This window comes from Scylla paramamosain, unplaced genomic scaffold, assembly GCF_035594125.1.
Source record: "Scylla paramamosain isolate STU-SP2022 unplaced genomic scaffold, ASM3559412v1 Contig39, whole genome shotgun sequence".
NCBI classification, from domain to species: domain Eukaryota; kingdom Metazoa; phylum Arthropoda; class Malacostraca; order Decapoda; family Portunidae; genus Scylla; species Scylla paramamosain.
The window spans coordinates 746,989-760,591 of record NW_026973704.1 but is presented as its reverse complement, the minus strand read 5'-3'; the positions used below and the strand labels follow the sequence as shown (position 1 = coordinate 760,591).

The following is a 13,603-nucleotide window of genomic DNA, read 5'->3' as shown; positions in this document are numbered from 1 at the left end:
CAGTAAGGAAAGCCAGAAGATCACCAGTAGAGCGGCCTTGACGGAACCCATACTGGCGATCAGATAGAAGGTTGGGAAGTGATAGATGTTTAAGAATCTTCCTGTTGAGGATAGATTCAAAAACTTTAGATAGGCAGGAAATTAAAGCAATAGGACGGTAGTTTGAGGGATTAGAACGGTCACCCTTTTTAGGAACAGGCTGAATGTAAGCAAACTTCCAGCAAGAAGGAAAGGTAGATGTTGAAAGACAGAGGTGAAAGAGTTTGACTAGGCAAGGTGCAAATACGGAGGTACAGTTTCGGAGAACAATAGGAGGGACCCCATCAGGTCTATAAGCCTTCCGAGGGTTTAGGCCAGCAAGAGCATGTAAAACATCATTGCGAAGAATTTTAATAGGTAGCATGAAGTAGTCAGAGGGTGGAGGAGAGGGAGAAACAAGCCCAGAATCGTCCAAGGTAGAATTTTTTGCAAAGGTTTGAGCGAAGAGTTCAGCTTTAGAAATAGATGTAATAGCAGTGGTGCCATCTGGTTGAAATAAAGGAGGGAAAGAAGAAGAAGCAAAGTTATTGGAAATATTTTTGACTAAATGCCAGAAGTCACGAGGGGAGTTAGATCTTGAAAGGTTTTGACACTTTCTGTTAATGAAGGAGTTTTTGGTTCGTTGGAGAACAGACTTGGCATGGTTCTGGGCAGAAATATAAAGTGCATGAGATTCTGGTGATGGAAGGCTTAAGTACCTTCTGTGGCCCACCTCTCATGTATAGCACGAGCTGAGTTAAACCAAGGTTTGGAAGGTTTAGGTCGAGAAAAAGAGTGAGGAATGTACGCCTCCATGCCAGACACTATCACCTCTGTTATGCGCTCAGCACACAAAGACGGGTCTCTGACACGGAAGCAGTAGTCATTCCAAGAAAAATCAGCAAAATACCTCCTCATTTCCTCCCAAATAGCAGAGGCAAAACGCCAGAGGCACCTTCGCTTAGGGGGATCCTGAGGAGGGATTGGAGCGATAGGACAAGATACAGATATGAGATTGTGATTGGAGGAGCCCAACGGAGATAGATGAAAGGATGACAGCATAAGCAGAAGGATTAGAGGTCAGGAAAAGGTCAAGAATGTTGAGCATATCTCCAAGACGATCAGGAATACGAGTAGGGTGTTGCACCAATTGCTCTAGGTCGTGGAAGATTGCAAAGTTGAAGGCTAGTTCATAAGGATGGTCAGTAAAGGGAGAGGAAAGCCAAAGCTGGTGGTGAACATTGAAGTCTCCAAGAATGGAGATCTCTGCAAAAGGGAAGAGGGTCAGAATGTGCTCCACTTTGGAAGTTAAGTAGTCAAAGAAATTCTTATAGTCAGAGGAATTAGGTGAAAGGTATACAGCACAGATAAATTTAGTTTGAGAGTGACTCTGTAGTCGTAGCCAGATGGTGGAAAACTCGGAAGATTCAAGAACGTTAACACGAGAGCAGGTTAAGTCATTGCGCACATAAACGCAGCATCCAGCTTTGGATAAAAAATGAGGATAGAGAAATTAGGAGGGAACAGAAAAGGGGCTACTGTCAGTTGCCTCAGACACCCGAGTTTCAGTGAGGAAAAGAAAATGAGGTTTAGAAAAGGAGAGGTGGTGTTCTACAGATTGAAAATTAGATCTTAGACCGCGAATGTTGCAGAAATTAATGAAGAATAAGTTGAGGTGGGGTGTCAAGACACATAGGGTCGTCAACAGAAAGGCAGTCCGAACTAGGGACATTTATGGTCCCCTCCCCAGATGGGGACTCCGAGGCTGGTGTAGGAGTCGCCATGATGATTTTGAAATTTTTGAGTGAAGGGTGTGTGTGTTATTAGGTGCTTGTAGTTTTGTGTGGAGGAAGAGAGTTGTCTTTAGAGGGCAGGCTGTGACTGCCTCCTTGTGTTGTGAGACACAGAGGGAAACGTTCAGTGAGGTCACAGCTGGGTTTAATGATAAGTTCACAGCACCCCCTGAACAGTGCTTTAGACCTCACTAGGTCTACTGCCTCCTCCTCCGAGGAGGCAGTCTGCTGCCATTAAAGGCAGCAGATAGGGAGCTGGTTAGTTCTGGGGAGGAGATTAGTAAAATTCTCAATGAGTATTTTTTTAACTGTCTTCACCCAGGAAAACATGTAGGATATGCCAGATAGTGAACAGGTGTCTAGAGCAGAGGAGAATGAGAAGCTGACAGATATTTCCATAACTAGGGAGATAGTGGAACAGGAGATAGATAGGCTAAAAAGTTTTAGCACCAGGAAAGATAGGTAGATTAAATAGGTCAGAATCAGATACCATCGCCTTGCAAGCAGATTTAGATAGGATGAATGAATGGACGGACAGATGGCAAATGCAATTTAATATCAATAAATGCAAAGTACTTAGCGTAGGTAGAGGAAATCCACACAGTAAGTACACATTAAACAACCAAACTCTGATAGTTACAGGGTACGACAAAGATTTAGAAGTTATAGTTAGCTCTGAACTCCGTCTAGGAAAACAATACATAGAGGACAGAAACAGGGCAAATAGGGTACTAGGATTAATTTTTAGGAGTGTTAAAAATAGAAGGCCGGAAGTAATATTAAGTTATACTTGGCGCTGGTGAGACCTCATCTAGACTACGCTGTGCAGTTCTGGTACCCACATTACAGGAAAGATATAGGTCTATTAGGATCAGTACAGAGGAGAATGACTAAAAGGATACAGGGGATGAGGAGTATTCCTTACGAGGCGAGATTGAAGTTGTTAAATTTACATTCTCTAGAGAGACGTAGGTTAAGAGGGGACCTGATAGAAGTCTTTAAGTGTTATAAGGGTTATAACAAGGGGGATGCAAGCAAAATTTTTAGGATCAGCAACCAGGGTAGAACAAGAAATTACGGGCTCAAGCTTGAAAAATTTAAGTTTAGGAAGGAGATAGGAAGAAATTGGTTCTCAAATAGAGTGGTAGATGAGTGGAACGGACTCAGTAATCATGTTGTTAGTGCTAGGATATTAGAGAGCTTTAAGAGAAGATTAGACAGGTTTATGGATGGGGATAATAGATGGAAATAGGTAGGTATTTTTCATATAGGGACTACCACGTGTAAGCCTGGTCGCTTCTTGCAGCTTCCCTTATTTCTTATGTTGTTATGTCTCCTGGCCTCCTTGATACATCATTCAACAAGAGTATTCGTGATCCATTCACATTACTTTCCATTTTACTTATATTAATAAATAATATTTAGTTTGTACTAGATTAATCTTAATTACCCCTTAATTTATATGGAATTCACAACACAAACCAATAACACATTGATATTATGTCTGATATGAGCAGAAATTTACACACACACACACACACACACACACACACATAACATTACATTCCACATTCTCTTCCTCCTATCCTGACGCTCAGAACAGCAGACAAAACGCAGTGATGGTGGTTACCATTTCCAATGAATGAAGCAGCAAAGGAGGCCCAATGGTAGTTGGAGGATTGAGAAGGAACAATAATTGTTGCTATTTATTCGACTGCGAGTATCTTAATTTCCGTTATTTGTGGATTAACAAAATTATACTTACTTACATACTTATACTTACTCAAAGTCAGTCAATTTCTTCACTTGCTGGCTAGGATAGTACTCGTATTTCATTGTAGGATTTTCCCTTATGTGACAGGCTGACCTCAAAACGTTAAGTGAATATTTAAGAGTTCCCCAAAGAAACACTGGCTGACATGTTACTAATACAAGCACATACATGACCCACAGAGTTGCTGAAAGCTGAAAACGTACATATGTAACAAAGTATTGCAGCATATCCATAAGGGGAGGGTATGTGGTAGAAGAGCCACCACCCTTCCCTTAACCTCCAACTGGCCTCCATCGTCGTGGTACCTCCTCCCCGCAGGCTGAGTGCTCCGCGTTGCGTTGCGTCACGGTATGGGGGTAGCAGACTGCAGGTCCCTCCATTCTGTGCACCTCCTGTCCACTATCTATGGGGCTCTGCCGTTCCTTTGCCCTCCCCATGTCGCTATGGGTCGCTGTAGCAGGATGAAATGTCTGGACAGTCCGGGCGCCCATCTTATCGTACAGACACTCATTCGTGGAGCAGGATGCAGTGAAGTCTATCAAAGCGTCGGAGAAGGTGAAGTATGTAAGTGGGTGTCATGTTATTTGCCAAGTTTACAATTTTTTTTTTTTTTCTTATGTAGGAAGGATACTGGCCAAGGGCAAAAAAAAAAAAAGCCCATTGAAATGCCAGTCCCATAAAAGGGTCAGAGCAGTGGTCAAAAATTGATGAATAATTGTCTTGAAACCTCCTTCTTGAAGGAATTCAAGTCATAGGAAGGTGGAAATACAGAAGCAGGCAGGGAGTTCCAGAGTTTACCAGAGAAAGGAATGAATGATTAAGTTAAAAGGAACACGTTTTTTTTATATTATATTTATATTTAAATTATAAGGCTTATTTTCTCATTTTATATAATGTGGTATTATTCTTTTCATAGTGGTATTATTCTTTTCATAATCTAAGTTCTTTATATGTATGTATATGTAAGAAAAAGGTGTATTTGAGATGAAATGTGTTGAGGCCAGGGACGATACATGTATCTCGTATCTCTCGTATCTGAATCAGCAAAATTCAGGATGCATAGAGGCCCAGAGGGAAAAGAAGGATAGCGTTCTCACAGGATAAATTTGGGTGGTGTTGTAGTGATTGAGCAGGTGTGTAGAGGTATTGACGATATGGTGGTATAATCCTGACTTCTAAGATGAAGTTGGTGAGTCTTTTGTGGTACCAAGAACTCTCGTTTGCTTAAATTTGTTTGGCGAGTTGTGTCGGTGATGTAACGCTGAGGGGGTAGCGTCAGGATGAGAGACAGCCATTTTGTGGTTGGGGTTGTGGTGGTTTTGTGGCGTTATTGGTGTCTTTGGGGATGGTGTTATGGTGTTATAGGTGAATTGTGGCGGTGGTGGTGATGTCTTGTGAGGTTTGAGGAGGTAAAAGACGGGAATTGTTGTTTGGGGATGCGATGACAGCATCTGGGAAAATTCCTGCACCTGGGGAAAATATTCCACCTGCCTGTGAAGCAGTACAAGGGTTGTAGTGCTTTGTGAAATAAAGGGAATGTCATATATTGATGTAAATCACCTTTAAGCAATAAGGGAGGCGATATAAGACCCTGAGTAAGGGGGAACTATAGTGACTGAGTGTGGGAATTACCCTGTGTTGGTCTATGGAAGAAATTTTTTCCTTAATTTCTTTTAATGTATATTACCTCAATTTATTTGTAAGTTAACGTTATTATTAACATATTCTGTTATTATATAGAATGATTGTGTTTTCTAATCCAACACTGATCTGGCATTGAGGTGATTCCTGGCGTGCTGTGCAAGATAAGAGTTTTATGAAAGTGTTTAATAGCTGATGATTTCGGATAGTTCAGGTAGGTATTTTGAGGCCATTAAAAATCCAGACACTTAAAACTTTCTGCGATCAGTGTACCGTCCACGTTCTTGGAAAGAAAACCGGGATCGTGACATGGGCGATATTGTTTAATATTGAAATGTACCCCCACCAGCAGGCAAGGGACACTTCACACCGTTGCAGGATTCGGGGCGCATTTGTCTGGAAGAACTTTATCTGGGCGGCTGGGAACGGCTGCAGGCTTTGACTCACTTATTACTCTCAGTGAGAACAGTCACACAGGGCGAGGAGAAGAAAACACGCTTCTCCTTATGTCCATATATTGCACAACAGTACACAAAGTAACCGTAAAATACAGTCAGGCCACACAGGCAGGTACAAGGGTGGCAGGCACTCTTACCGTCACAGTCAGTCACACACAAACTCCACTCGCACGTCTTGTCATGATGCGGTCTCGATACCCTCTCTCTCTCTGTCCCTCAGTGCCACAGAGTGCCTCATACATTGCCTTCCGTGTCATCACCTCTGCCAGGTGACATTTAACTACACCTATTCTAGCTTGCAAAATATAAGTGCAAGTCATGCAGATTATCAATGCTGGTAAGGATAATTACTACTTATATTATGCATGCACTCACAGAACTACAACTAAACTGTACTGCATAACAATTATTCCGTGGTTAGCTAACCCTCACACACACACACACACTATCACTCTCGTGACCACAGGGCCTCAGAGGTCAACCGACAGGCTTATGTCAATACTTTCCATTAGCGCTAACGGCGCCAGCCTCTGAACAACGAGCAACACAATGCTGCTACCTAGATCACCGCACATGTACTCACACATGTACTCATATATAGTCACATATGTACTCAGATGAGGCTACCTCATACACACAGCATCGTTGTGTGTTCGCCTGTAGGGCTGCTACATATATACGTAACAATATGGTAAAATATGATATTCTGTATCACTCAGGTGGATGTCGCGTCTGAAGTTCTATTTTACAATTATACATTATTCTAAAAGTTATGTCAATGCTAATTATAGTGTAGCACGATTATTAAGGTGTTAAAAGATCACTAAGTAACGAGAAAATTAGGAAGCTATAAAGGAAATTTTAAAAAGATGTGGCTGACGTTCCATATCAGTTGGTTCTAGCTAGTTAAAATTTCCTTATTCTTAATATACTATTGTTAAAAAGACTTAGTTATATATCATTACCATTGTATCGAATTGAAGCGAATTAAAAGACTCATCTATTCATGAGAGTCTAAACCTAACCCAACCTAATCCTAACCTAACCTTGCCTAAGCCAGTCCACCATGTTCACGAGTAACTGGGAACTACTCTTCTAGACCTCGGAAATATGCATCGGGCGCCGGCGGTATGCAAGTGGGTGATGTCACGCACGTTTGGCAGCGAACACTCTGGACACTCTGGACATTTCATTCTGCCACACCGGTAATCCCTTAGCGACTCAGGAGACACCTTAACCTGGTAGTGTGCGCGAACCAGACCAGAAACTCTACCAGTATAGATTTCCCTAAGGCGCATTAGCCTTACCAACTCAGGTGACAAGGTTAAATTTTCAGTCATCCTTCCTGCATGATTCATGTTGCCCAGCCCAGAGTATACAACACAAATTATGACTGCAAAAGCCAAATTAAATGTTTTAGTAACCCAGAGATACGAAAACACATATAACCCCAAAATAAATAAGACAAAATAAAATAATGATATCAAGCAAAAGAAAAACTATACATGCTTCTTAAATCCCATTCTCTCCCCCAAACTCCATCCTCTCATTGCTATGAACACGGGCAGCCTATGCAAAAGCCCTGCGTAACAGTAATATAGTTAGAATTATGTAGGGACAGAGAATTATCATTATTGATATACACTGTCAGGGCCGGGATGGCTACTCTTCACGTCAACACTCCTTCTAAGATTGGGACGTAAAGAAAACGAGGGAGAACGGAACTCCACAATAATAATTAACAAAAAACAAAAACACAACCCAACAATAACAGAGATATCAGGCAATATCACCAAGAGTCCTGGGGGAGTCCTTGGAGGCCGGCGTCCCTCCAGCCGTAGGAATCTCGTCTCGGCCGGCATGGGTTGAACCAGGAACGAGTTGGGGCCAACGGCAGATGAGTGCCAGGTACTGAGGGCAGGTGAGATCAGCCACAATCTTTACCAAAGCCTTCCGGAGCGGTAGAGAAGAACAGCTGAACGAAGGTGTCGTGGCAGGTGGTGAGAGCTGTCTGCCGCCTGGTGTCTGTTGGCCTCACGATTGCCTCAGCTCCTGCAGAGTTCCCCCTACCAAAGAGGGAGGAGGTGGTGACGAGGACACTCGAGGCGTTGCTTCGACGCGGTGATCCTGTATCATGACGAGTCAGCAGCCTGAGTCCTTTCTCCTCGAGGATTCGAGAGGAGGAAGAGAAACCTTGGGCGAGACACTCCGCCCTTAACGTGGAGGAAGGACAATCATTCTTCCCTCCCTGGATTTAATTTCTTCAAGCAGAAAATACAAGATGAACATGTGTCCAACGTTTTCTGAACTTCTGAAGGCAGCCAAGGTGGATGTAAGTATTCTTGAGATCTTAAATGTCAAGAAAGAAATCTTTGAAAAATTGAAATTTTATCTAAAGTAATAAGAGATGCAGATACCAACTGACCAATTTTAGTTGATATGAAATTGAATTAACAGTATAGTGTGTTGGACAAATAGCGCATGTGTCCTTCTTAAGGGGTACTTCAGATATAACTAACATTTTTTTTTTTTTTTAGTAAGAGTAATAACTATAAATGTTTTCATGGTGGATCACCAAACATGGCTACATTATTGTAAATATGGATACACTATGCTGTAGTAAGCTGTTATGTTATCTTTTAATTTATATACTGATCTGAATATTTTGTCATTTATATGGTATTTCATTAATAAGTTAAATACTTTTGTCATATCACCTTGTGGCTTGTCTTCTGAGTATGACAACTGTCAAGCTATACTAATGATTTCTGAGATAGTAAATCATCATATTTGTTTTCTATCAGCAGTGTACTGCTCTGCTTACATGTTCAGCACTGTCACCAGGTTCTCAAAGGTCTTATCCACAAATTTCTGAGCTTTATCCCGAGTGAGAACGTCGTTGGCGTAAACAAAGCTGTATATGAGGCGTCCTCGCATGGTGTGAAACGTGTCCCATAGGTTCAGTAAAGCATGAGGTAACCACGAAAAGATGCTGGAGCCTTACCTTATGCCTTTCTGACAGGATGATATGGTCTATGTTACCCATGTTGGATGTAGCATAGTCATACTCTGGTGATGATCGTTCTGCAAAAATATCTTCTACATTTCCTCCACCCAACAATAATAATTCACACGTCACTGCATACTTTTCTTGAGGACTTTTAGTGATATTTTTATGGATGCTTCTGGCATAGTCCCAAAAGTGGTCCTTCCAATTAAGAGGCGTCGAGACAACGTTCCTCATCATCATTCTGTGAGCACCCAGTGCTCCCGATGTGTTACTTGACCAATAACGTCTCATGTTAACAGCATGAAGCTCTTGGATTCTGTAAAAGTCTTGTTCTAGGCCTCCTTCCAACACGAAGTCAACGAGACTTGTGTTGAACACCGCCAGTAGTCCACTGTTCAACGTAATTTGCTCTTCTTTGCACTTGCTGATGAAGGTTTGGGTGGTCTCCTTGTCCAGGTCACGTAGGACTATCTGACTCTTAAAAAGCAGGATCTTTCGCCATCGGATAAGCACGTGGGATTAATTTTTCATCTTGTTTTGACTTTTTCATATTCTCTCGTAGCTGCTGGTACTGGTCTTCGTCCTCCATCAGTTCCATCATCCGGGTTGTAATTATATCGTTGGTTTCCTCTCCAGCATCAATCCTGCCCAGCTGAACTGCGTCGTCGACGGCCTTATCGGAGAGCATGTCGTCCAACACGTTGAGGAATGCGTTCACAATGTACATGTTTGAGGTACCATCGGCGATGCCGTGGTGATTGGCCAGCAGTAATGTGCGGGTGTAGGGAAAAGTGGCAGACAACTCCTGCCGGAAACTGCAGCCAGGGTCACTGGCAGGAAGGAGACGTGCACACCACAAAGGACCTTCGGTAGTAGGAAAGTGGTACTGCATTAACGTCTCCACAGCCTGAACTAGCTCCTGCGTGTCTGTTACCTGAGGAAAGGAAATGATGCGTGGCATCAGCAGCCAAGGCATAACATAACATAACTGACTATCTTCAACCTCTTTCTCATTGGCGCAATGTTGCATCTCTAGCTATCTTCTACCGCTATTTTCAGGCTAACTGCTCTTCTACTCTTGCTAACTGCATGCCTCCCCTCCTGCCACGGCCTCGCTGCACAAGACTTTCTTTTTTTCTCTCACCCCTATTCTGTCCACCTCTCTAATGCAAGAGTTAACCAGTATTCTCAGTCATTCATCCTTTTCTCTGGTAAACTCTGGAACTTTCTTAATGTTTCTATATTTCCACCTTCATATGACTTGAATTCCTTCAAGAGGAAGGTTTCAAGACACCTATCCTTCAAATTTTGACTACCGCTTCAGACCCTATTAAGGGAGCAGCATTTTGGAAACTTTTTTATTATTTTTTTGTTGCATGCAGCTGTGCCTAAACTACGTGTTCTCATTTTATTACCTATACACTTCTTTCAGGCCCGTAGCTTTAGTCCATAGCTCCTCTACCTACTGACAAATAAAGATACATCTCTATGTGCAAGTAAGGATGTGTCAGAATCACTGCACCTGGAAATCAAGTTCCTCCCGGTTCATGTCACACGCCCATAAAGTTTCCTCACGCCTCCGGAAGCACATCCTTAAGACCGGTACCTTCCTGTGTAAAGGAGTTTCTTAAATAGTTATAAAGCACTCAAAAAAAGTGAAAAAAAAAAATTATGCATGCCTTGGCGTTTGGAGATGAATAAATACGACTGTTTTCACCTAATATTGTAAAATATGTTTTTTATTTACGCAGACTGAAGTAGTGAAGCCCATGTTTAGAGACATAAGTTCTCTGCGTTGCGAACCCTGAACTAAACATTCTGTTGCAGGTTCAATTGCCTGGTGTAATTTTTCAAGTTTTTTATTGATGACAGTTGCCAGGTGGTACTTACCGAAATGAGGCAAATGTCTAACCTGAACATATGATGAAGCGTTTCCTTGATGTGGTGGTTACTGAGAGGCACAATGGAGCGAACTGTTAGCCCCACAACCGTGGTGTAAAACCCTTTCCTTGCAGCACAGTCCAGTAAGTTCTCCATTTCTGTTGCCGGCCGAAGCCACACGAAGGAAGAATCTCTTGCCATGGTGCTCGTATACCACACCACACCTATCACCATAAACAACATTTGCGGCTCTAGTGTGTTCAGACAAACAAAAATTTTTTAAAGTTAAATATTAGTGCAATGCTCTGTCTGCCGTGTTATTCTTAGCTCATCTACGCTTGTGAGTTGTTCTGGCGTTGATGCCAGCTCCTTATTACTTTATTTTCAGTGATTAGAAAACTACAGATGGACAAGATGATATGCATTATATAAGGGGCTATATCTTGAATACAGTCTAATCATATATATATATATATATATATATATATATATATATATATATATATATATATATATATATATATATATATATATATATATATATATATATATATATATATATATATATATATATAGACAAACACAGCTGCGAGTTCGGACATTACTAGCACTTGACAAGCACACGACACACAAACATACATGATAGAAAAATAATCAGAGACTGCACTTAGCCAAGAAAAAAAAATAATAAAGTAAGGAGCCTGCTCCTTTCAAAAATGCTATTTACACGGACACAACAAGACAAGACTATACACAGAACAACCTTCTGTCACAGGAGCAGCTGGAGTTAGTCACAAATACTCTCTTGTCAGATATACTTTTTGATATATCACCAGCTACTGTCTTGAGCAAAGGCAGGGACCCATGCCACCAGAAAGACGTGCACAGGAAATGTGGCAGGAGTGAAGGGGGAAGGGGCAAAGGGAGTGAGAGACCTGCCTCCCGCGTGCTGGACGCGCCACGTACTCGTCGCTCTCTCACTCTGTCTGATCACTTATGTTTCAAAAATTCTAGGGGCTCTATTTGGGAGGCTGGGTGGAAGCAAACTATGCTACAGGAAAGAACAATCTCTCTGCTACATGATCTACTCATTTAAACTTTTAAGAAGCAAAACGAAATGGGGAAAATTGGGTGGGGAATATCAACTTTTTATTTATATAAGTTTTACAGTACCTCTTTGATCACATGAATATGCGTCTGGGACGCATCCACGTCTCGCGCTCGCTCTTGACTCTCTTCCTTTCTGTTCTGTTAGTTGTTCTTTTCTACTTTCTATCACGCTACACACATCACACTACACTTGGATCAGCTTTCCCTAGGTTAGCTCCTTCTATCCTATTACGGTTACAAACACAATGAATCCAGGCTCCTACCGGTCGTCGACCACTATCAAATCTCTGAAGTCACCACTCCGTTTAACCTTCCCACGGAGAAGGCAATATAGCAAACGCCATCCAAAACATCCAAGCTGGAAAGAACTAAGGAGCCACATGGTAGGGAGCCCAGACAGTATAGATGACATACTCCCAGAGTGAGAGTAACATTACACTAATTGAGGTTGCCAGTCTGTTTAACCGACACACGCCATACCATTGTATATGTTGCCAAGCCGCTCCTAAATTTCACAGCACTGTTAAACAACGCCTGAAAATGCATATATGCATAAAATATTTTTGATCCACATTAACTTATGCCTTCACCTCTACCAATATCTGCAGCAACTAATGGTATACACACACACACACACACACACACACACACACACACACACACACACATACTTATATTAGTTTGTAGTAGGTTTACTTTACAGAGTACCAAATTCAAGTATTTGTGACTTTTTATCATTAGAGCTCTTGATTGGTCTTATAAGTAGGGCACAATTACCATGTTATATTTTAGGTGATTTTAATATAAACTTACTAGCTAAACATGACTGTGTACAAAGCTTATCCGATTTATTTTACTCATACTCATATTTTCCAGTGACGACTAAAGTAACAAGAGTTACTAAGTCGTCAGCCACATTAATAGATCATATATGGACGAATGATGTAAATTATAATTTAAGTGGAATGATTTATTCGTCAATCAGTGATCATTTCCCAGTGTTTAGCTCGTTTTCTGCATCGTCATTTCACAAGTATTCGGATAAAATCATAACTAAAAGGATGATAAATGACAATTATATAAATGATTTTACAGCTGAGCTACAAGAATATAATTGGATACCAGCCATGACTAGCCCTTGCGTAAGTAACTGTTTAGACGTATACATAACTAAATTTTCGAGCATCTATAACAAACATTTTCCAATTAAAACCTTCATAATCAAAGATAAGTACAGTAATAAGCCTTACGTAACTCAAGGCCTACGGAAATCTATAAAACAAAGAAACAGACTACAGAAACTTTACGCAAAATGGCCATTAACTTACAGTGCAATATTAAAAAAATATAGAAATACATTAACCTCTTGAATCAGGATTGCCAAAGATAATTATTATAAGTCTAAATTTAAAGAAAACGCAGGAAATACTAAAAAAAAATCCTGGGAGATGATTAATGGTATTATGGGTAAGTCTTCGGGAAAATCCTAAATCTATAACATTTCATGGCAAGAATATTTCCCAGAGTAATGAGGTGGCTGAAGCTTTTAATGATTACTTCAGTAGCGTTGCAAACAGCCTTGTTACAAACATTCCTCCACCACCAGTGCCATTCACTCGCTACTTACCGGAACCGACTCAATTTTCTTTTTTTATTCAGCCAACCGTTCAAAAAGAAATTGAAAATATAATAAAACACTTGAAAATAGCTTCTCCCGGCCATGATGATATAGACGTTAAAGTAATAAAAAAGTGCAGTAATATAATATCCCCATTTTTAACTTGCATAATTAATAAGTGTTTTGAAGAAGGCACTTTTCCTAAACATCTCCAGATGGCCAAAATTGTTCCAGTGTTTAAAAAAGGTAATAAACTACTTCATACAAATTATAGACCCATAGCTATCTTAACAACTTTTA

General features: G+C 41.0%; 1 protein-coding gene across 1 annotated transcript; it reads right to left on the bottom strand.

Moving 5' to 3' along the window:
- Nucleotides 1–9,172: 9,172 nt before the first annotated feature.
- On the bottom strand, nucleotides 9,173–10,314 carry LOC135097991 (uncharacterized). The gene is made up of 2 exons (XM_064000163.1): nucleotides 10,217–10,314; nucleotides 9,173–9,628 (listed from the first exon to the last, which is right to left on the bottom strand). Exons 1-2 carry the CDS (start codon nucleotides 10,283–10,285, stop codon nucleotides 9,173–9,175), a joined length of 525 nt encoding a protein of 174 aa, XP_063856233.1. The 5' UTR covers nucleotides 10,286–10,314.
- Between the last annotated feature and the right edge of the window lie 3,289 nt (nucleotides 10,315–13,603).

Excerpts from the sequence above, each read along its gene's own strand:
- LOC135097991 (XM_064000163.1), bottom strand. The coding sequence starts at position 10,285 with ATGTGCTTCCGGAGGCGTGAGGAAACTTTATGGGCGTGTGACATGAAC. Across the intron at positions 9,629-10,216 it reads GGGAGGAACTTGATTTCCAG|GTAACAGACACGCAGGAGCT; the intron begins GTGCAGTGATTC and ends TCCTTTCCTCAG.